Raw genomic sequence first — 26619 nt, forward strand, 5'->3', positions numbered from 1 at the left:
AACCAGAATCTTGGTCTGAATGCCAAGAGTCACATCTGGAGGAGACATGGCACCATCCCTATAGTGAATTATGGTGGTGGCATCTTCATTCAGTGTGGTTGTTTTTGAGCGGCAGGGACTGGGAGACTGGTCAGGATTGAGGGAATGATTAACGGAGGAAGGTACAGAGAGATCCTTGATGAAAACCTGCTCCAGAGTGCTCAGTACCTCAGACTGGGATGAAGGTTCACCTTCCAACAGGACAACGACCCTCAGCACACAGCCAAGACAGTGCAGGAGTGACTTCTGGACAAAACTCTGAATGTCCTTGAGTGGCCCAGCCAGAGCCCGGACTTGAACCTAACCAAACATCTCTGGAGAGTCCTGAAAATAGCTGTCCAGCGACGCTCCCCATACAACCTGACAGAGCTTGAGAGGATCTGCAGAGAAGAATGGGAGAAACTCCTCAAATACAGGTGTGCCGAGCTTGTAGCGACATACCCAAGAAGTCTTGCGTCTGTAATCGCTGCCAAAGGTGATTCATCAAAGGACTTAATAAACTAAATGTGCTATTTACGTTTTTTTTAAATAAATTTGTACAAATTTCGAAAAAAATGTTTTTGCTTCATCATTATGGGGTATTGTGTGTAGATTGATGATGGAAAAAAACTATTTAATCAATCTTAGAACAAGGCTGCAGCGTAACAAAATGTAGGAAAAGTCGAGGGGTGTGTATACTTTCCGAATGCACTTTGTCTAAATTGACAAATCCAAAGACCGTAGGCTATATGAGTGTCATTTCCAAGTGTATTTTTTTTATCAACATTTTTTATTACTATATATATATATATATATATATATATATATTCATGAAAGTGTTTAGGATATTGCTTCCTCCCATCCTGTTGTGGCCTGTTTGTGCCAGCTGAGTAATTACCAAGCAGCTAAGAATAAAATGGACTGAGAGTTGAGAGGGATTTAATGCTCTATTCAACCTGTATCAGGTTGAATAGAGCATCAACCTGTAATTTTCTAACTGACCTGACATATGCAGTGTTTACCTTTTAAATTTCAATCACGCTGCAACGCTGAACTTCAGAAATACTGATTGAATTAGCGTCCTTAGTTAAAATGGAGAAGTTTCCACATTGAAATGCATCAGCAGCACCACTCCTAGCCGGTATAATGGCCTCTATCTCCCTGAGGACAGCTATACTGTTTATGCTCAATCATAAAATGTTATCTTGTGAGTCGGAGGTGGACTGGCCATCTGGCATTTTGGGCAAATGCCAGATGGGCTGATTAATTTCCAGCTTATTGGGCCTGTCTAACCTTTTTTGTTTTTTAGCCTACTAATCATTATTTTGCCAATAATGGAGGGGGAAAATGGGCCGTTGTGGGGGCCTCAAAGACAATAATGGGTGTATTTGAAATGCCAGAGACGATTTCTGGTCCCAGTCCACCCCTGTTGTGTGTACATTCTCTTGGCTGTCTAATGCAGTGTAAGAGCAAGGCTGAGTAATAGGAACCTTTGAAGGATCCTTGATTTTGGTTTTAAATTAGGCCTGATTACCATAAGATGCCAGTACAATTAGACATAAACAACACCATCAAAGTGGCTGTTGAGGCTCATTCCTCCATGACCCCTGGGACAGTCTCTTTTTTTCAGTGTGATAATGGTGGTGCAGTGTGGTAACTAGAGAGTGATGGCACAGGGCTTCAAGATCTTCATAATGGCTGCCAGAGAGAGGGAGATGCTGGGGTGTATTTTGGACAAGTATACACATGTGGGCTGTTCAGCACTGTTCTACTAAGGCACAAATAGGCTATTCATATTCTGCAGATAATTTTTGTCAAAGTCCATACTTATCTTTCACACTATAGGTGTATTGCTATTACAACTCCACTGTATATCTGTATTATGCAGTATGTACCAAGAGTACAGAACAGGATGATTTATGTAAGACTTTTCATCTAAAAACTGTGAGAAGCTATTTAATGTGTCAAAAGCAAGGCTGTATGAAACATCACTTTCGTGACAGCTACTAGCACAAATTGATCCCCCGGTATTTAGACCAATGTCGAATCACTGAGGTGTTCAAGGTAGTGTAAATGCAACATGACAGAGAAATATCAGCCTGGGTTTCAGCGATTACTGTCCTTGTCTGCTGAGCACCAGAATTGATCCAGGTTTACCTCGCGCCTCGTCCTGAGGGATTCATTTAGAAGAATAACAATCAGCGTTGCTGTCAATGACCTTGCCGTTAATGTAGCAGCCACAGTTGCGCTACTTAAGCCTCAATGCTCAATATATCATTGCTATTGCTGCTTATGTAGATGAATCAATCCCAGTCCAGATATAGATTAAAAACAGAAAAGCCATATTGGAGTGTTTGAGTCAAAACAATGTGTAGCTGTCTGTACTGAATACAGCACAAACTGTGAAAAGCCAATCTTTCCCATACTTGATCAAGATTGCGTTTTCACATTGACAATCTGTGTATCTCTATGCTCTTGCAGTGTAGCATCTCCCACAATGAGATCTCACTATCGATCTCACTATCCAAGGATTAGACCAGAGGTTGTGTTTGAGGGGATCTTCAATCAGTCGCAGACCAGTCAAAGCCCTCTTCCACCCCACTCCAAGTTAGTGGATAATGACTGCACATCCTCCCCCTCAGCCTATAGAGCAGATAGTAGATAGTAGTAAGTAGGGAGTAACACGTAGGGAGTATTAAGTAGGGATTATTAAGTAGGGTCTAGTGAGTATTAAGTAGGGAGTATTAATCAGGGAGTAGAGACTATTAAGTAGAGAGTAGTATGTAACATGTAGGGAGTAAAGAGTAGGGAGTATTAAGTAGGGAGTAGAGAGTATAAAGTAGGGAGTATTAAGTAGGGAGTATTAAGTAGGGAGTAGAGAGTATTAAGCAGGGAGTATTAAGTAGGGAGTAGTGAGTCGGGAGTAGTGAGTATTAAGCAGGGAGTATTAAGTAGAGAGTAGAGAGTATTAAGTAGGGAGTATTAAGTAGGGAGTAGTGAGTAGGTAGTATTAAGTAGGGAGTGGTGAGTAGGGAGAAGTAAATTGGGAGTAGTGAGTAGGGAGTGGTAAGTAGGGACAAGTAAATTGGGAGTAGTGAGTAGGGAGTTGTGAGTAAGGACAAGTAAATTGGGAGTTGTGAGTAGGGAGTGGTGAGTAAGGACAAGTAAATTGGGAGTAGCGAGCAGGGATTAGTCAGTAGGGAGTGGTAAGTAGGGAGTAATAAGTAAGGAGTATTGAGTTGGGAGTATTAAGTAGGGAGTAAGGAGTAAACATAAGGAGTACTGTAAGTAGTGAGTAGGGAGTAGTGAATAGTAAGTAACAAGTAGGGAGTAGTGAATAATAAGTAGGGAGTAGTGAATATTAAGTAGGGAGTAGTGAATAGTAAGTAGGGAGTAGTAAATAGGGAGTAGGGAGTAGTGAATAGTAAGTAGGGAGTAGTGAATAGTAAGTAGGGAGTAGTAAATAGGGAGTAGGGAGTAGTGAATAGTAAGTAGGGAGTAGTGAATAATAAGTAGGGAGTAGTGAATAGTAAGTAGGGAGTAGTGAATAGTAAGTAGGGAGTAGTAAATAGGGAGTAGGGAGTAGTGAATAGTAAGTAGGGAGTAGTAAATAGTAAGTAGGGAGTAGTGAATAGTAAGTAGGGAGTAGTAAATAGGGAGTAGGGAGTAGTGAATAGTAAGTAGGGCGTAGTAATTAGGGAGTATGGAGTAGTGAATAGTAAGTAGGGAGTAGTAAATAGTAAGTAGGGCGTAGGGAGTAGGGAGTAGTGAATAGTAAGTAGGGAGTAGTAAATAGTAAGTAGGGCGTTGTAAATAAGGAGTAGGGAGTAGTGAATAGTAAGTAGGGAGTAGTAAATAAGGAGTAGGGAGTAGTGAATAGTAAGTAGGGCGTAGGGAGTAGTAAATAGTAAGTAGAGCGTAGTAAATAGGGAGTAGGGAGTAGTGAATAGTAAGTAGGGATTGGGAATAGTAAGTAGGGAGTAGTAAATAGTAAGTAGGGCGTAGTAATTAGGGAGTAGGGAGTAGTGAATAGTAAGTAGGGATTGGGAATAGTAAGTAGGGAGTAGTAAATAGGGAGTAGGGCGTAGTAATTAGGGAGTAGGGAGTAGTGAATAGTAAGTAGGGAGTAGTAAATAGTAAGTAGGGAGTAGTGAATAGTAAGTAGGGCGTAGTAAATAGGGAGTAGGGAGTAGTGAATAGTAAGTAGGGATTGGGAATAGTAATAATAATAATAATATATGCCATTTAGCAGACGCTTTTATCCAAAGCGACTTACAGTCATGTGTGCATACATTCTACGTATGGGTGGTCCCGGGGATCGAACCCACTACCCTGGCGTTACAAGCACCATGCTCTACCAACTGAGCTACAGAACTAAATAGTAAGTAGGGCGTAGTAATTAGGGAGTAGGGAGTAGTGAATAGTAAGTAGGGAGTAGTAAATAGTAAGTAGGGCGTAGGGAGTAAGGAGTAGTGAATAGTAAGTAGGGAGTAGTAAATAGTAAGTAGGGCGTAGTAAATAAGGAGTAGGGAGTAGTGAATAGTAAGTAGGGAGTAGTAAATAGTAAGTAGGGCGTAGTAAATAAGGAGTAGGGAGTAGTGAATAGTAAGTAGGGAGTAGTAAATAGTAAGTAGGGCGTAGTAAATAAGGAGTAGGGAGTAGTGAATAGTAAGTAGGGAGTAGTAAATAGTAAGTAGGGCGTAGTAAATAAGGAGTAGGGAGTAGTGAATAGTAAGTAGGGAGTAGTAAATAGTAAGTAGGGCGTAGTAAATAAGTAGTAGGGAGTAGTGAATAGTAAGTAGGGCGTAGGGAGTAGGGAGTAGTAAATAGTAAGTAGGGCGTAGTAAATAGGGAGTAGGGAGTAGTGAATAGTAAGTAGGGATTGGGAATAGTAAGTAGGGAGTAGTAAAGAGGGAGTAGGGAGTAGTGAATAGTAAGTAGGGAGTAGTAAATAGTAAGTAGGGCGTAGGGAGTAGGAAGTAGTGAATAGTAAGTAGGGAGTAGTGAATAGTAAGTAGGGAGTAGTAAATAGGGAGTAGGGAGTAGTGAATAGTAAGTAGGGAGTAGTAAATAGTAAGTAGGGCATAGTAAATAGGGAGTAGTGAATAGTAAGTATGGAGTAGTGAATAGTAAGTAGGGAGTAGGAAGTACAGAGAAGTAAGTAGGGAGTAGTGAGTAGTGAGTAGTGAATAGTAAGTAGAGAGTAGTGAGTAGGGAGTAGCGTGTGGAGAGGGAAATTATAGAAAACCCCAGCAAGGCGTTAGGCAGGCAGCTGCGTGTCACCAGGGTTGTATAACCCCAGCATTGAGCAGAGGCCAGTGTGCTAAGTGTGGGGCCGAGGCAGGAGGGCCTTCCTTCCCCACGGTTCATCCACTATGTGAGGCTCTCCAGCTGCAATTAAAGCAGGGCATATCAATAAATGATGAATGTCAAGTGCAGTGTGTTATTTGGCTTGGCTAGTGCCCCATGTTGGGTCTTTGCCATTGCAGGGCAGGGGGGCAGGGGAAATAAGGTAATGAGGAACAAGGACAGGAGGTAGGGGGTTTATAGGGGCCACACTCCAAATGTCACCTTCTTTCAACACTTCTGGGAATGTAATAGACGTACACTCAAGTTGCAGAGGGCAACTGTCACGTCTTAAGCTATCCGTTGGCATTTGGGAATCTGGGACGCTTGCCATGTGCCAGGCCAGGAAGGAAAGGGAGGTGGGAAAGGTGGTCTGTCAGGCAAGGGCACAGTGGACAGGGAGGCTCGGGTACTTCTGACTCCCCATCATGATGTTATGAGCCAGAATCACCCAGACATAACCTTTGTCCTCAACAGTGTCCACACAAGCTACCCCTGGTCTGCTGTCTGTCACTGTCATAAAGGCCTCACAAAACCTGGGACAGAATACAACACAGAGCATCACCTCAACTAACAGGCAGGCACTATGCTGGTCATCCTTGTGGCTGTGTGGTTCCTTCTTTAGACACATTACCCAGCCAGCCCCAGTTCTTAAGCTGATTGTTTCAGGCTCTTTATGATGAGCTCAGTCAAAGATTCTGGATCTTGATTTGCTCTTTCAGATTGGTGGTAGAATAATATCCAGTCCAGTGCATCCCAGAATTTAACATCTGATTAGTCTATGCATACCAGCATCTCCAATCAGATTACTCAATGACTTAACAAATGCTTTCCAGTGTTCTTTTTCCCTGAAATCTTGAGCTGTATATAGGAAGTATAAATGTGCTACGTACTAGTGTTACATTTCATTGGTGCCTTGACACTGAAGCTCAAATGCAAAGTGCTCTAAACAGAGTCAACCTTCCACAAACACAGGTGGGAAAAGGGTTCCTAAGTATGGTTCCCGATCAGAGACAACGATAGACAGCTGTCCCTGATTGAGAACCATAACACAAAACATAGAATGCCCACCCCAACTCACGCCCTGGCCAAACCAAAATAGAGACATAAAAAAGATCTCTAAGGTCAGGGTGTGAACATTTCTAGACTCCCGTCAAGTGGAGACAGGATGAGATGTTTACTGTTAGTGCCAGTTTGACACACACTGTACATAGGGGCGTAGGAGAAACTCTGACATTGGGGGGGAACATTATGCTACGCGTTTTTGTTGTTGTTGGTGAACAATTATTTTGAAATACTAATTTCCAGTGATAGACAAAGCTTGACTTACAAATAGCCAAATGTACAAGACTAAGCGGGGACTTGCAGTGGGGCACCTACTCTGGTACAGTCCAAACAGTCTTAGGACCATGGCGATTTATATTGTGCTGATTACCATTGTAACTGTTAATGTGGATATATTCAGTTAAGCATTTTGTACACTTTCTCTGCTACTGTATGATTCATTTCCTAGTATTTTTCTCACTTCCACTGTCAGGTTGTTAGTCCTGCTGCCCTACATACACAATTAAAAAGTGTTTAAAAATGTTTTTAAAGTAGGCATGAAAGGTAAAACTGGAATTAATCAAACTCCACTCTACACAATTATCAAAAATAAAATATAATCATTGCTGCTTCTCTCCTGCATGAAGTGACCACATGCAATACACCCGCTGGACTTCAGCTGCTATACTTTTCAGAGATCATATGATAATTCAGATGGATCCACACTATAACAGATCACCAGTATATGAACTCTATTAGCTTGGAAAGGCACTTCTCACTATCTTACATGTTGGTTTGTGGCCTCTCTTTCTCTCTCTCTGCCTGTCTGTCTGTCTGTCTGTCCATGACTGTCACTCTCCTGCCATGATTATGAAACAAAGTCTTACCTGGAACACACCTTCATGACCCATGGCAAATCCTTTTCAATCCTTGTCACATGAAGAGATATTAGAGATAAAATGTCTTGGTGCTCTTCAATCATAAACAAGTTGGAAATTCAACACTGAAAGGGGGATACCTCTGAATCAGAGAGGTGCAGGGGGATGCCAGATTTGTACCTTGTCAGCTCAGGAATTTGATCCAGCAACCTTTACAGTTACTAGCCCAATTCTCTAACCACTAGGCTTCCAATGAGTGGTTGGGAAGGAAGCAGTGTCTAACTCCAAGCTTCACCCCAAAAAACGAATTTGCTTCCCCTGCCTGCAATTCGGTGAAGATAGTGTGTGGTCTAAGTCCAGGTTTAAGGATTTAAAACATTTATCTGAAAGGGTCAAAACATGAGAATTGTGCATCACATTTAGGCAACGCTGTTAAACTGATTTAACAGGGGAAATAAAACGTTCTGGCTCAGCTAGACACCGCATATAGACAAGTCAAGACCTTCACAACCAACAAATAATATAATTAGCTCATCTGCTTTTCTCCATGAGGAGGGGGATACTATATAATGTGGTTGGGTCTTTAACCATGATTGCCAGTCACAGTCTTTTGCCATTCAAATATATTTGTTAAACAAAAAGTAAATTCATAGAACAATGTAATTCCATTTCATGCTGCGAGGGTTGTTTTGTTTGTGCAATGCACTTTCCGTGTGTTGGTGTATTGTCTTTAAAAGTGGATCTTAGCGATTGTATTTTCCTTCCTTTTTAGACCACATAATAAAATGTTTAGATAGGCTAACCGCTGAGCCCCCCCCCCCTCGCTCTCTCCCTCTGTGTGTGTGTCATGAATTAAAGATTATTAAAGTTAAGGCCTCAACATCTTGCTAAATGTATCTGAACTATCTAGAAGAAAAGGAAAACGCACACCTATTAAGACGAGGTGCTGGCTAGCGGAGTAGAAACTTGAAAATAAAAGAAAGCCGCACACTCTTGGAGCTCAGATGCAAAAATGTAATACCAACGTTTCGACAGCCAAGCTGTCTTCATCAGGGTATAATCACAAACACTGCGGGATGACTCGTTTATATAGTGTCAAAAGACACAGGTGTCTGTAATCATGGCCAGGGGTGGCCTAATATCATTGGTTAATAATCAAATATTAAAATGTCATACAAAGAACAGCATACAAACAAATGGATAGCATGCGATCATAGATATATTTGACTATACAAGTTTACACACAATTACAATGGCAAAGTCACAATAATCACAAGAATGGCTTAAGATCAAAGTCTACGTTGAGACCGAAGGGCGCAAGGGTCTTTAAATTAAAGATCCAGGCAGCCTCTCGTTTTAACAATAAATTATCAAGGTCACCCCCTCTCCTCGGGAGGGTTACATGTTCGATGCCAATATAACGCAGAGGCGAAATCATTTTTGCATCTGAGCTCCAAGAGTGTGCGGCTTTCTTTTATTTTCAAATGTATCTGAACTAACATCTATCTGAATTTCTGTCGGTGTCCATTTCGAAAATGCTGAACGAATAGGCCTACCTTGTCGCAGCTCATTTGCTTGCACTTGCTTATACTTAGATATACGTGTTAATGATATACTGTAAGAACAAACATTATGAATTTACTGAACATAAATGTAATAATGTTTGTGTATGGTTCAAAATTCAAAACTCATGTCACCATTTCTTATTATTGAAGGAGAATGCTGTTCTTATCGTGTTACACAAATCCACAAGGAGTAAGAAGAAACCATATTTATTTAAGAAAGTCAGCCATATCTTCTATCGTTGTTAAAAAGGCAGTAAATATGACTAAATGTTTTGCTGCCAGATGAGGCTCTACTGATAGGCAGGTGCAGCGGTGGTAAGGATTCCCTCCATGCTGCTGACAGGAAAGCTCCACTGTTGGGACAGCTTCATGTAGGCCCTAACAGTTTGTGGGCACCGTTTGTCACCTTTATAGTGCATTTAATGTATTGTTTAGTGTTATGTAGTGGCTTCACTGGCATGCATCTAAAGACATTGGTTGAGTTTGCCCCAGCAAGATTTACATGCTAAAATCGCTTTAGTAATGATGGCGCATGGTGCTGCACAGTGCTTTTCTCTCACTCACACACTGCCACACTGCTTGTAACAACCAAAATGGAGAACAAAGCAGTCAGTGGAGACGAGTGAAGTGACTCACGTTCCAGAAGTGGTGGCATTTTCAAAATAAAAGCCCTCAACGAATTAGGAGGCGACACGTTTTTCAGAATAAAAGTATCGTAGATTTATTTTTATTTAACCTTTTCACATGTGATTTCCAAATATCTCTAACCATCGCCCCAGCGTGAGTTGTTTTATGCAGGTGATGTCAGAATGCACTCACTGTTGCAAAATGTGATTATTACGCAACAGGACAGTTAACACGAGCCGCCTGCAAATGATCTATAGGCCATGTTTCAACTTGTCAATTTCAAATTATTTTCTAGCAAGTTGTATATTCTAACAACAGTTTGAATTGTGTTCTAATTCACATAGAAGTAGCCCATTTCAGCGCTGCAGACAATTTACGTTTGAGGCTTTACTGAGCCAGATAAACTTTGAGGAGAGCCCACCACACTTCACTCATGTTTGTGCAGATCAAGTATGCATATATTTGCGCAGTCTTGCAAGAATTGGAACATTTTCTTGCATGCGCACGCTTTGCCTTCCTTGTTTTCCTTACAAATAACAACTTTGGACATGTGTGCGTTACTTTGATAGCAAGTTCCTGATTTTCTGTATATCGTGTGATCGTTTCTACTGTAGGCGCATACGGCATCTATGTATGTATGTATGTATGTATGTATGTATGTATGTATGTATGTATGTATGTATGTATGTATGTATGTATGTATGTATGTATGTATGTATGTATGTATGTATGTATGTATGTATGTATGTATGTATGTATGTATGTATGTATGTATGTATGTATGTATGTATGTATGTATGTATGTATGTATGTATGTATGTATGTATGTATGTATGTATGTATGTGTGTGTGTGTGTGTGTGTGTGTGTGTGTGTGTGTGTGTGTGTGTGTGTGTGTGTGTGTGTGTGTGTGTGTGTGTGTGTGTGTGTGTGTGTGTGTGTGTGTGTGTGTGTGTATGTATGTATGTATGTATGTATGTATGTATGTATGTATGTATGTATGTATGTATGTATGTATGTATGTATGTATGTATGTATGTATGTATGTATGTATGTATGGTGCATAATGTATTTACAGTTTTATTCACATATTTTCAAGTACTTGTGACAAATAATGCATTCCGATTATTGCATCTATTGTACTAGACAACTATAATGTGTAAAATACTTTTTTGAAGGTTGTACTGATGATAATGAGCTAAGCTATTTCTCAGCTATGTGTGGCGCCATGTTTGTTGACATTATACAATGCATTCTGGGTGTCACGTAATCTGTCAGACCAAAGATGTTATAATGAGGTGAAGGAATGGTTCACTGATCTTTTGGGTGAACTTCTGGAAGTGAAAAAAGGGAAGTGGATGATCGTAGACGACACACCCCATTCAACATGCAGACTATAGACCAAACTCATCTTGTCTCCTCTTATTATCTTTGGTTGATGCGGAAAACAAATAAACATTCGGGCGCACACAAACTACCCATCGTCAGATTAATTTCAATTTCTGGAAAGATGTGATTGATTATACATAGTAATTGCTATTAGCAAATATATATTGTAGGTCCATTAGCCAAGAGTTTGGGCGGCAGGTAGCCTAGTGGTTAGAGCATTGAGCCAGTAACCGAAAGGTTGCTAGATTGAATCCTTGAGCTGACAAGGTAAAACATCGGTTGTTCTGACCCTGAACAAGGTAATTAACCCACTGTTCCTAGGCCATCATTGTAAATAAGAATTTGTTGTTAACTAACTTGCCTAGTAAAACAAAAAGTTATAAAAATATTACCGCTTGTGTTATGTCAATCTTTCCTCAGTTAGCACTAGGACAAATGTAGCCTACATTTTACAGTTTGGATGATTGTGTTATGCTGTTGCTACTTTTGTGAATGTCTGAACATAACTTTGTAAGGACTGTGTTTGTGCAAAATGTTTCTGTGAAAAAAAAGTGTGGCCAGCTCAAATGCTGATTGTTGCACTAATTGAAATGGATGTTATAAATAAGCATTCCAATCAAGCGCTCTAATCACACCAGTTTGATCGTATGCAATGATCACACCCATTTTTGGCACATGTGAAAAGGTTAAAACATTTTATTGGGGGGGACGATTTGACCTGCTTCTAACATGGGGGGGGGGGGACATGTCCCCCTTGTCCCCCCCAGCTCCTACACCCTTGGCTGTACAACGTTCACCAATCTCTTACGGATTTGTGGGAGAGTACAGTATGACCTATCATCCGTTTGGTGAGCCATAAAGATTATATCATATTCTATATGACTGGAACCACTCTAAAGTACTTATGCACATTTAAAATGTGGTGACATAAGAGCTGCTGCCATGTCAGATTCAGATTCAGAAAACGGTAATGTCCTCAAGGGGGAGGGGGATTCATGCCTGCCTTAGTTATTTGTCAGAACACGGCATTAGTTTCCAATCTGTATTCTACAGCTACTGTACAACACACATAGTTCAATATCTATATGCAGCTAAATGAACAGCCAGTGTGTGGTTGTGTACATACTGCAGGCATATGCATATGGGATCTGATGAAGATGCCTTTTGACCAGTTCTGCAAGATGTAATCTGTCTTTGCTCATCCTGCAGAGGTCACAGCCCATGTCAGATGTGTGTTCAGGCCAGTTGCAGTGGAGCAGCTCAGGCGTGCATGGGGAGCAGACTCAACACTGGAGCCTCACTAACGGATGCGGAGTCTAAGGATTATGGGATATTGAATTGACAGGAATCACAAACATCTTGTCATATTCAACCATGGTGACAGACATACACATGCAAGCGCATGCACAGACACACAAAGATACACACACACATGTTCGCACAAACCCGCAAGAATTATGAAATGTGTACATTAAACACATATAGTTTAAAAGAAATCTGAAATGGGTGTGGGTCATTTGGTAATTGTGTGGAGCTGGCAACACCAAGGTTGTTGGTTCAATTCCCACAGGGATCACACACACATACTGAAGAGGTATGCAGTCACTATACTGTCAGTTATGTTGGATAAAACCATCTGCTAAGTGGCATAAATTATTTTATTACACAGGTTAAGCAACTTGCTGAGTCACAGCATTCTGACAATCATGATGTGTTCAATATTTTCTATCACCCGGGAAAATAATGTTTCAGTTCATGTACACAACAACACAAGGTCTGTAATACAAGCAACACTGCAGCTGTGTGGTGAAAATGTTGTGTGCATATAATTGCCCAGGACTCCATCAAGAGGTCCTGATATTTTTGGAATCAGTGGACGGGGCGGCCATTAGTCAGGGGAAACACACAACACTCACCTATCCCTCTAATACAACCCTCTAACCCTGGGACGACCAGTTAGTAACCAGGGCTTTCTAAGTGTGTCATATCTCAGCATGTATAATAATGGGAGTGTTGGGAGATAGTGACACCAGCCACCCTACACGAACACTGAATACAACGAGAGCTGATGCCATGGACGGTCATACTGTACTGTATGGGAGAGATGAAATCTTAGGTCTGCAAATCTGCGAATCTGTTACAACTTTCCTTGCTCTCAACTCTGTCACGTTGTTTGCCACCGGTGGAAGTGTGCACAGTGCACCTGTCAACCAATGACTCTATCGTGACTTGTCAACAGTCAACACACACCTCCCTCCCTTTACCAACTGCCAGGGCAGATGGGATGGCTGGTTGGTCGCAGGGTTGTATTTCCCCTACACAACAGGGTTGTATTTCCCCTACACAACAGAATGTTCCTCTCACTCCCACTCAGCTGTTCTATTGGTGGATGTGTTTGTGTTTAACCTCAGGCATCAAAGTTTGGATAATTTCTCCTTGCTAATTACTTTGTTACCATCTATACATGGTGCCAGCACGAACAGAATGTGTTCTGCAATGTCACAGTAACACTATCAGTGAGGTAAGGTGTAATGTCAAGACCTGAGCTATTTTTAGTTCTCTCCCCCTGAAATAATGTTATTTGAACAATGCTGAGCACACACTACACGACTTCTAAAACCTTAACAAGTTGGACGTGCTCACTGATTTCCTTGTCCCAAATCCTTCATTCTGTCCGTCCTCAACCCCAGGACTTGGGTGCTCAAATGACACAATGATTCCCACGTTGGTCCTGCCTTTCACGCCTTGGTCATTGTATTTTGTGTTTTCGTTATATTATTTGGTCAGGCCAGGGTGTGACATGGGTTTATGTTATATTGTATTTTCGTATTGGGGTTTGTAGTATTTGGGATCGCGGCTGATTAGGGGTGTTGTATAGGCTTGGCTGCCTGAGGCGGTTCTCAATCAGAGTCAGGTGATTCTCGTTGTCTCTGATTGGGAACCGTATTTAGGTAGCCTGGTTTCGCTTTGTATTTCGTGGGTGATTGTTCCTGTCTCTGTGTAGTTTCACCAGATAGGCTGTAATTAGGTTTCACGTTCCGTTTGTTGTTTTGTATTTTGTATAGTTATTTCATGTGTCACTTTTTCCATTAAAGTCATGAGTAACCACCACGCTGCATTTCGGTCCGACTCTTTTTCTACAAGAGAAGAACGCCGTTACACTGCCCTGCGTTTCTCAGTTGTCGTAGGATAAAAATGCTGACATGTAAACAGTGAGCTACTTTATTAGTTGTGCATATTATGTGCAGAAACATTCAAAAAGTGACAGAGGAGCAGAACATGGAGCAGGAAATGGTTGGACAGATGTGGACAATATGGACTTTCTATTCTACAGAGGGGATACAAGCGAGGTAATATAACATGTTTACTATTGAAAAGGCAGCTGCTTTCTCTATATGGCTCCACCAATATTTTGTTCACTTGGATCAACAAGAATGTCTTCCATCACCTCAGTCCACACAATTCGTGTTGTTATAGCTTTCCTTTTCACCATCATAGTTTTGGTCTCACATACTGAGTGCTCATTGGCTATTGACAGTAATCCTTGACCAATTGAGTCCTTGCCCAATTGCCCTTTCTCCTGGAATATGAAGTGTAGACTTGTTTCTAGGGATGGTGGTTATGCTGGGTGACATTTGGAGGTAATGGTGACAGCCTGAGGCAGGCAATCACCTGTATGCATCTTTTATGATGGCAGTATACTACAATCAGAGCCCCTGTAGCCTCTAAAACCTGCAACCCAGCAAACACTGACACACACACACTCACGCACAGGCACACGCACTTGCACACAGACAGTTACTCTCTCTGGATTGAATAATCAAATCTGTATTGGTGCAATCCTTTTTCGCTTTTGGACTTTATGAGTAGCAGAGCCACAATGTCACGTTATCGTTCATTCCATCAAACAATGGAATTTGAGAAACAAACTAAGGACAGCTCTACTCCCATTGTCCTCAGTACCGGTAGATGGATCAACTTTGCATGGAACTGGAAGTCTATGTCTGAAGATTGATTTACAAGGTGTCCGAAGGTTTTTAGAGAGAACATTCAGCACAACTGTCAGTATCACATTTCATCTCAAGACCTCAAGACGTTGCAATAACCTCTGGAAATTGAGTCACATGAAATCAAGGGTACTGTGGATCAGTAACATAAAGCTTAAAAACCCTCCCTGTCTTTGGGAAGAACAGACTGACAGACAGATGCCCCCCCCTGACAGCTGTCCTAGAGGCCCAAGTAGTGGCTGTAACGATTTCCTAATTCGACTGCACTCAGAAGGCTCACCTGGGGAGCTCTGGGTCCCGATTAGGCCACTCTAACAACAGGACCTTTCACAGCTCTTTGGCCACTGTCTTTCTGTTTTAACAACCCTATGACAAATCACTGCTAATAAACCAGCTAAAAGTCAGATTCTCTGTGTCAAAGCTGCTACATTTGAGGTCAAGAATATTAGTCATCGACTGACCCATCCATCCACCCGTCAAGCCCTATATATACTCTTATTTCAACCTGCTGAACTATGACTTAAGTTGCATTCATGTATCATTAATTAGATTAGCCCTGAGTTAAGTGTCATACTGTCTGTACATATTCCTGTTCATCCAAGTGAACAAAAGGGAACAGGAAATTACGTTTCAAAGGAGAAACTATAAAAGGACGCAAACATGCCAATACGCGCGCACATGCACACACACACAGACAAAGAAAGTGAGGGAGAGAGAGAGAGAGAGAGAGAGAGAGAGAGAGAGAGAGAGAGAGAGAGAGAGAGAGAGAGAGAGAGAGAGAGAAGAGAGAGAGAAGAGAGAGAGAGAGAGAGAGAGAGAGAGAGAGAGAGAGAGAGAGAGAGAGAGAGAGAACATTGGCAAAAGGGTCAAGAGGTCCAGCTGAGAGATGGCTTAAAATGATGACATCTTTAGCATTATGCCACAAGTGATTCAGGGCACGAAGGTCCACTCTGTCTCACTGACCATCCCCAACAGACAGAACAGACTGCTCCTTGGGCATAACAATGGAGACGTGATCGGCAGCATACGATGCTCCTGTTTCAGATTTCTGTGAACAAAGAAAGCATTAGAGAGGGCTCAATATATCTCACTCAGACATAATTCATCATTCCTCTTTTCAAAGGCACATTAACGTTGAAGCAGCTGATGGAAAAAAACATGTTCTCAACCATAGCGAGTTGAAGCAGGGAGATAGTTGCTACGGAGATAGGTCCTATGAGTGTGAGCTGTGACCTGCGTCACAGATTTTTTTAAATTTTTTATGTAGTATTCCTCCCTCTATCCCCATTCTGCCTCATTTCCTCCTTCCACTGGTCTTAAAGCTAGTTGATGCCCCGGTCACATGACTGGGCAACACCAGCCACACTCCTCCTTCACTGCCTGTCAAAGAGGACGGAATGAGGTGTCAAACATATGTGGATTTTGTGACATTGCTTTTTTTCCTTCTGAGCTCCGTCAAAGTCATCGCTTCACATATGGCGAGTGGGAGACACTATTTGTGAGTGACCCCAAAGAAGTCTCCCTCCTGTTCTCAGCTAGTTAGCAAGTTTACGGATGTTCTGTCAGCACGTGCCGTGGCCAGCATCCTTCCAAACACTTGTGGACAAATGTGATGACATTTAAGCTGTGTGTGGCATGTTACAACTTCTCCAACAGGGCCTGAAAGCTACATCCAAGCAGTGATGGATAGATTCAGTCCAGGGTGAAATTCAGATGGACTACATCTCTGAGTGGTTCAACCACACACACACACACACACACACACACACACACACACACACACACACACACACACACACACACACACACACACACACACACACACACACACACACACACACACACACACACACACACACACACACACACACACACACACACACACTCACTCAGTAATTGTCTTTATCAGATAACTTAAAGCTAGTTGATGTCTTATATATTCTCTTTCTCAACATGGTCTTGCTACACCTGCTCAATCAGTCTGCTGTTCTTCTCAAGGCATCAGGAAGGACTGATGAAGATGTGTGGAACAGATCAGGATTTTAGCTATAAGCAAACTGCAGAAATCCTGAACTCTACATATTTAGATTTTTAGTTACTCCATGTGTTTTAACCCCATCCCACCTCCACAACACAAACCCATCCCACCTCCACAACACAAACCCATCCTACCTCCACAACACAAACCCATCCCACCTCCACAACACAAACCCCATCCCACCTCCATAACACAAACCCATCCCACCTCCACAACACAAACCCATCCTACCTCCACAACACAAACCCATCCCACCTCCACAACAACAAACCCATCCCACCTCCACAACACAAACCCATCCTACCTCCACAACACAAACCCCATCCCACCTCCACAACACAAACCCCATCCCACCTCCATAACACAAACCCATCCCACCTCCACAACACAAACCCCATCCCACCTCCACAACACAAACCCATCCCACTTCCACAACACAAACCCATCCCACCTCCACAACACAAACCCATCCCACCTCCACAACACAAACCCATCCTACCTCCACAACACAAACCCATCCCACCTCCACAACACAAACCCATCCCACCTCCACAACACAAACCCATCCCTCCTCCACAACACAAACCCATCCCACCTCCACAACACAAACCCATCCCACCTCCACAACACAAACCCATCCCACCTCCACAACACAAACCCATCCCACCTCCACAACACAAACCTATCCCACCTCCACAACACAAACCCATCCCACCTCCACAACATAAACCCATCCCACCTCCACAACACAAACCCATCCCACCTCCACAACACAAACTCCATCCCAACTCCACAACACAAACCCATCCCACCTCCACAACACAAACCCATCCCACCTCCACAACACAAACCCATCCCACCTCCACAACACAAACCCATCCCACCTCCACAACACAAACCCATCCCACCTCCACAACACAAACCCTATCCCACCTCCACAACACAAACCCATCCCACCTCCACAACACAAACTCATCCCACCTCCACAACACAAACCCATCCCACCTCCACAACACAAACCCATCCCACCTCCACAACACAAACCCCATCCCACCTCCACAACACAAACCCATCCCACCTCCACAACACAAACTCATCCCACCTCCACAACACAAACCCATCCCACCTCTACAACACAAACCCATCCCACCTCCACAACACAAACCCATCCCACCTCCACAACACAAACCCATCCCACCTCCATAACACAAACCCATCCCACCTCCACAACACAAACCCATCCCACCTCCACAACACAAACCCCATCCCACCTCCACAACACAAACCCATCCCACCTCCACAACACAAACCCATCCCACCTCCACAACACAAACCCATCCCACCTCCACAACACAAACCCATCCCACCTCCACAACACAAACCCATCCCACCTCTACAACACAAACCCATCCCACCTCCATAACACAAACCCATCCCACCTCCACAACACAAACCCATCCCACCTCCATAGCACAAACCCATCCCACCTTCCGTAACCTAATGTCATCACAAAGTTGCCTGTGCTGCGAACATTCTTTTTGGAGAGGCTCCATGAATAAGACAAAATGTCCTCATCAATCCCCTTCTGATCTAATGAATGTCTCCAATGCATGAAGCACTCAGCAGTCGTTCATGCACCTCATCATCCCTCATCTCTCCAAGAGATAACCTGCAATAGCTTCTCGCTAACAGAATCAAGTGAGGTATCTGTTTGGGTGTGTGTATCTACAGCATGTGGGTGTCTTCAGGGTCAGCTCTAGCCTGGTTAATCCCCCCCCCACCCCCCCACCAAATATTTTAGTGGCTCCCGTTTTGACAGCGGAGAAAAACATTTCGTTTTCCAAGTTAATTTCCAGCAGTTCTACACATTTTGCAATGGGGCAGATTTTATTTTATTTTTTGGGGGGGGGGGGGCAGATTTAAAGTAACATTTCTGCAGTTCTATATATTTTGCCATTAGGAGGAGAACATTTTTTTGCAATTTTCTAAAACATTTCATGCAATTCTACACATTTTGCCATGACTGATGCCATGTTAACAATATCTTAGTGAGAGTGACTAACATATAAGACTATACATATATACATATAAGACTATACATATATACATATACATATAAGACTATACATATATACATATACATATAAGACTATACATATATACATATACATATAAGACTATACATATATACATATACATATAAGACTATACATATATACATATACATATAAGACTATACATATATACATATAAGACTATACATATATACATATACATATAAGACTATACATATATACATATAAGACTATACATATATACATATAAGACTATACATATATACATATAAGACTATACATATATACATATAAGACTATACATATATACATATAAGACTATACATATATACATATACATATAAGACTATACATATATACATATAAGACTATACATATATACATATAAGACTATACATATATACATATACTATATATATACATATAAGACTATACATATATACATATAAGACTATACATATATACATATAAGACTATACATATATACATATAAGACTATACATATATACATATAAGACTATACATATATACATATAAGACTATACATATAAGACTATACATATATACATATACATATAAGACTATACATATATACATATAAGACTATACATATATACATATACATATAAGACTATACATATATACATATAAGACTATACATATATACATATAAGACTATACATATATACATATAAGACTATACATATATACATATAAGACTATACATATATACATATAAGACTATACATATATACATATACATATAAGACTATACATATATACATATAAGACTATACATATATACATATAAGACTATACATATATACATATACATATAAGACTATACATATATACATATAAGACTATACATATATACATATACATATAAGACTATACATATATACATATAAGACTATACATATATACATATAAGACTATACATATATACATATACATATAAGACTATACATATATACATATAAGACTATACATATATACATATACATATAAGACTATACATATATACATATAAGACTATACATATATACATATAAGACTATACATATATACATATAAGACTATACATATATACATATAAGACTATACATATAAGACTATACATATATACATATACATATAAGACTATACATATATACATATAAGACTATACATATATACATATACATATAAGACTATACATATATACATATAAGACTATACATATATACATATAAGACTATACATATATACATATAAGACTATACATATATACATATAAGACTATACATATATACATATAAGACTATACATATATACATATAAGACTATACATATATACATATAAGACTATACATATATACATATACATATAAGACTATACATATATACATATACATATAAGACTATACATATATACATATAAGACTATACATATATACATATACATATAAGACTATACATATATACATATAAGACTATACATATATACATATACATATAAGACTATACATATATACATATAAGACTATACATATATACATATAATATAAGACTATACATATATACATATACATATAAGACTATACATATATACATATACATATAAGACTATACATATATACATATACATATAAGACTATACATATATACATATACATATAAGACTATACATATATACATATACATATAAGACTATACATATATACATATACATATAAGACTATACATATATACATATACATATAAGACTATACATATATACATATACATATAAGACTATACATATATACATATACATATAAGACTATACATATATACATATACATATAAGACTATACATATATACATATACATATAAGACTATACATATATACATATACATATAAGACTATACATATATACATATAAGACTATACATATATACATATACATATAAGACTATACATATATACATATACATATAAGACTATACATATATACATATACATATAAGACTATACATATATACATATACATATAAGACTATACATATATACATATACATATAAGACTATACATATATACATATAATATAATACATATACTATACATATATACATATACATATAAGACTATACATATATACATATACATATAATACTATACATATAAGACTATACATATATACATATACATATAAGACTATACATATATACATATACATATAAGACTATACATATATACATATAATATAAGACTATACATATATACATATACATATAAGACTATACATATATACATATACATATAAGACTATACATATATACATATACATATAAGACTATACATATATACATATACATATAAGACTATACATATATACATATACATATAAGACTATACATATATACATATACATATAAGACTATACATATATACATATACATATAAGACTATACATATATACATATACATATAAGACTATACATATATACATATACATATAAGACTATACATATATACATATACATATAAGACTATACATATATACATATACATATAAGACTATACATATATACATATACATATAAGACTATACATATATACATATACATATAAGACTATACATATATACATATACTATACATATATACATATACATATATACTATACATATATAGACTATACATATATACATATACATATAAGACTATACATATATACATATACATATAAGACTATACATATATACATATACATATAAGACTATACATATATACATATAAGACTATACATATATACATATACATATAAGACTATACATATATACATATACATATAAGACTATACATATATACATATACATATAAGACTATACATATATACATATACATATAAGACTATACATATATACATATACATATAAGACTATACATATATACATATAAGATATAAGACTATACATATATACATATATATACATACATATAAGACTATACATATAAGACTATACATATATACATATACATATAAGACTATACATATATACATATACATATAAGACTATACATATATACATATACATATATACATATAAGACTATACATATATACATATACATATACACTATACATATAAGACTATACATATATACATATACATATAAGACTATACATATATACATATACATATAAGACTATACATATATACATATAAGACTATACATATATACATATAAGATATATACATATATACATATAAGACTATACATATATACATATACATATAAGACTATACATATATACATATACATATAAGACTATACATATATACATATACATATAAGACTATACATATATACATATACATATAAGACTATACATATATACATATACATATAAGACTATACATATATACATATACATATAAGACTATACATATATACATATACATATAAGACTATACATATATACATATACATATAAGACTATACATATATACATATACATATAAGACTATACATATATACATATAAGACTATACATATATACATATACATATAAGACTATACATATATACATATACATATAAGACTATACATATATACATATACATATAAGACTATACATATATACATATACATATAAGACTATACATATATACATATACATATAAGACTATACATATATACATATAAGACTATACATATATACATATACATATAAGACTATACATATATACATATAAGACTATACATATATACATATACATATAAGACTATACATATATACATATACATATAAGACTATACATATATACATATACATATAAGACTATACATATATACATATAAGACTATACATATATACATATAAGACTATACATATATACATATAAGACTATACATATATACATATAAGACTATACATATATACATATAAGACTATACATATATACATATACATATAAGACTATACATATATACATATAAGACTATACATATATACATATAAGACTATACATATATACATATAAGACTATACATATATACATATAAGACTATACATATATACATATAAGACTATACATATATACATATAAGACTATACATATATACATATAAGACTATACATATATACATATAAGACTATACATATATACATATACATATAAGACTATACATATATACATATACATATAAGACTATACATATATACATATACATATAAGACTATACATATATACATATACATATAAGACTATACATATATACATATACATATAAGACTATACCTGAAAGCTATAAGTTTAGATAACTGGCGAGACTAACTTGCCAATTGTTTAGTTGACATGGCTAATTGAGTGACTGTCAGTGACTGACAAAACAAGAGAAAAACTGCTGATGTAACAACCACATTTAAAACTTGCACCGTGTGTATTCTACTATTCAAACTCTCAACAGTAAGTTGAGACCCAACCCGACTCAATTTACCGCTTATGTCGCTTATGCCTGGAGCCGGCCCTGGTTGTCTTTCCGAAAGGGGGTTTGAGTTGTATGAGTATGAGGTAGATTGCAGCTGTGAAATAGAGGCAGCAGGACAGCAACAGCAGAGAGGAGGACTTCCCTGGAAACTTCTCCATCTGCCTGGATCAGTCAAAGCAATTCAATCCATCACATTCTCCTCCCCTCATCCCCTCCTCTCCATGGCTTCTCTCTCTCCATTCTGTCCTTAGGGTGTGATGGATGGCGCAGGCTAGACATGCTGTTCATTCCCCCCCTCTGTCCTCATCACATCCCCCTCCCCTCCTGCTGCCAATTTTGCATGCTGGGAAGATCCTTTGGGCCAACAGCCTTTCCTCATCAACCTTCCTTCTTCTGGTCTGTTCTGTTTAGTACTGTAGGAGAAGCATGGTTACTTTTTCATACAACAATTATTAAGGTACCATGTTTTTAGGTATTATTCTGTTGTTCTGTCCATGTTCTGGTTTCACAGAGTTAACCTAACATGTGTCATCTGTTTCTTGAGCTTGATACTATTAAATATTGGCTAGTCCATGGACCAATTCATCTCACATGGCTACTTTTTGGTGTTCAATAACTTGATATTGCTGATCAAATACATGATTATCTGCTGCCTAGTTTGAAGCTTGAGATAATGATTCAGCTGATAATCTGATATCCACCTGATATAACCTTATAACACTTGTGGTGAGGGATGCTCAGGTGGGTTGCTTGAAGTGACTGTCATATCTCTACTATTCTCCAATCAATCATTTCACTGTACTCAATAATATACATCCAGTCCATGTCACATTGGATGAAATGAAATGTGACCTGTGACCTTTGTCAAATCATAGAAAGGAACAATAATCTATTGGGACTTCAAGATACACCTCAGTGCCTGCCAAATGATTTGACCAGTGTCAGCACATATCCAGGGGGAATAGGAGTTGACATTTATTGCAATGTTTGATGGATGTCCACCCATGACTCTCCACATTTCCTTACTGCCAAATTGTTGACAAATCTCATCAGATCAAACTTGACAAGCTGTAAAATGTTCTGAATAAGCAAGTCAAGCACAAATGGCTGTCGAGAGAGAGAGAGAGAGAGAGAGAGAGAGAGAGAGAGAGAGAGAGAGAGAGAAAAACTTGGGATATACTGCCCCCTTGTGCTCTATCAATCACGGTACGGTTTAAGGCATGTACTGTACAATAAACCTCTGTAGAATGTAATCTAATTAAAAATGCAAACACTAGCCATAACTCTAATCTTGGCTGCCCGACCTTAAATCCTTCATTTAACCCCTGGGTATCCCATATTCAAGTGCAAGGTGGGTAAACTATTGTTTGAGGTTTTCATTGAATACAAACTCCTGTGCTAAAGGCACGCCATCAGCACAGGAGTTTGTATTCTGTCTCCAGAAAATCAAATTCCGGTTCACAAAAATAAAATAAGGTAAACAAATATTAGCCCCCCTTCGGAGGAGAAAAGTAAATTACATATACATTTTACATACATGGTACTTTTATACATAGTGATTAAATAAAAAAACAATATATTGTTTTTGGACAAACAGATCATGAGCTTTTAATATAGACACATTTCAGTTGAAAGTATTCAGTTGACTAGGTATCCCCCTTTCTCTTTCCCTAATCCCACCCCTCAACCAGTATTATGCTGGTTAAAACGGAATTTAGGTGTTAGTTACCAGATGAGCAATGCTGAATCTCTGCCACTAGAGGGCATACAAGCCTTTCTTTTCAAATGGAGCAGCCTTACCCAGTAGTCTTGCAGGGATTGATTGGATACAACATTCTATTCCTCACCGCCAGCATGGATATGACCTTGCATTTCACACACAATACAATATCATTCTTCCACTCTTCCTTAGTATTCATATTCAACCAAAGAGAGCGTGCAGAAAATGGTTTTGGTCTGTGAATAAGCTAAACTGAGGCTGAGCTTGGCCAGGCTGTGTCTATGTGCTACCAGTGAGGTGTCTGGGGTTTGAGAGTTCACAGTGTTATATAGGTCACACCCAGCAGATCAGACTCCCTTCATCCTGTCATCTCCAGAGGGCCTCACTTTCAATTATGCACATAGCCTCCTCAGGCATCTTCCTTAACACACCCCCAAACCCCGCTGTGCTTTAGCAAGACTATGTCCTCTTCCCTTCCCTCTCATACTGGAGAAATCTAGCCCACAACAAGACTAATGATTCAGTGCTACAGTAGAGATAGTCCCTTTACTCCATGCAGCCCATGACCCAACATAACAGCCTCTGTATTTTACTGTACGAGATGAAAGTATGGTACACATAAAACAGAGGCCAGATGTTTCTGGGTGTATTTGGAGGTTTGAATTTAAGGGTGAAATGTTAGCAGCACTAAGTGCTGAGCTCCCGGCTCTAACACGAACCCTCTCCGTCCTCTGTACCTGCTGGGACCGATTTACAGTTGTTCACCGCTGTCATTCCCTATGAGAATGAGACACCCCCCCCCCCCCCCCCCCAGGTCATACAGAACCATCCAACCCCTACCCCTTGCTACCTCAGATGTCCGTAGTCCTTGGACGCATGAATTCATTATTTCAAAACACACATTTTTTTGGGCAGCCTGTAGTCCATTAGCCACTGTATCATAACTCAGGGAAAGTCTGGTTCCTGGTTGAAGCATTTAGTTTGTTGTTGATTAGGAGCAGTTGTGTAGTAATCAGACCCAGCTCTCCTTAGCCCAATGTCCTATTTCATTTTAATGCCACATTCTATCATTCTAACATGTCCTCAGGTGGGCCTGGGTTCACAACTCCTCCCCCTTCCACACAGCCGACTTTTGAACTGTACGCTATAGACTCGGAATGACCTGGTGACCTGAGAAGAGCTTTGTATCTGCACAAGGCTGTGATCTCTTAGACATCGTTATGGAAACCATGCACTACGTGATCCCCGGGGACCGCCTCGGGAGTAGTGACATTTGCAGCGAGGCAGGTACAGTGGTAACAAACAAACTGATGATGAATGATCATAAAGATACGCACAGAGAGAGAGAGAGAGAGAGAGATGAGATGGGGAGAGTTAGAGAGAGAGGAGAAGTGTTAGAAAGAGGGATTTAGAGAGAAAGAGAGAGACAGGCTGGGTTGGAGGCATATTTG

At 38.7% G+C, this 26619-nt stretch overlaps 1 protein-coding gene across 1 annotated transcript; it reads left to right on the top strand.

The window, feature by feature from the left end:
- The first annotated feature begins 16975 nt into the window (after positions 1-16975).
- On the top strand, positions 16976-18334 carry LOC124017006 (extensin-like). The gene has a single exon (XM_046332340.1). It carries the CDS (start codon positions 16976-16978, stop codon positions 18332-18334), a length of 1359 nt encoding a protein of 452 aa, XP_046188296.1.
- The last annotated feature ends 8285 nt before the right edge of the window (positions 18335-26619 follow it).

This window comes from Oncorhynchus gorbuscha, linkage group LG03 (assembly GCF_021184085.1).
Source record: "Oncorhynchus gorbuscha isolate QuinsamMale2020 ecotype Even-year linkage group LG03, OgorEven_v1.0, whole genome shotgun sequence".
In the NCBI taxonomy this organism is placed as follows: domain Eukaryota; kingdom Metazoa; phylum Chordata; class Actinopteri; order Salmoniformes; family Salmonidae; genus Oncorhynchus; species Oncorhynchus gorbuscha.

What these genes read in the sequence shown, in the direction of transcription:
- LOC124017006 (XM_046332340.1), top strand. Translation starts at nt 16,976, where the DNA reads ATGTGTTTTAACCCCATCCCACCTCCACAACACAAACCCATCCCACCT.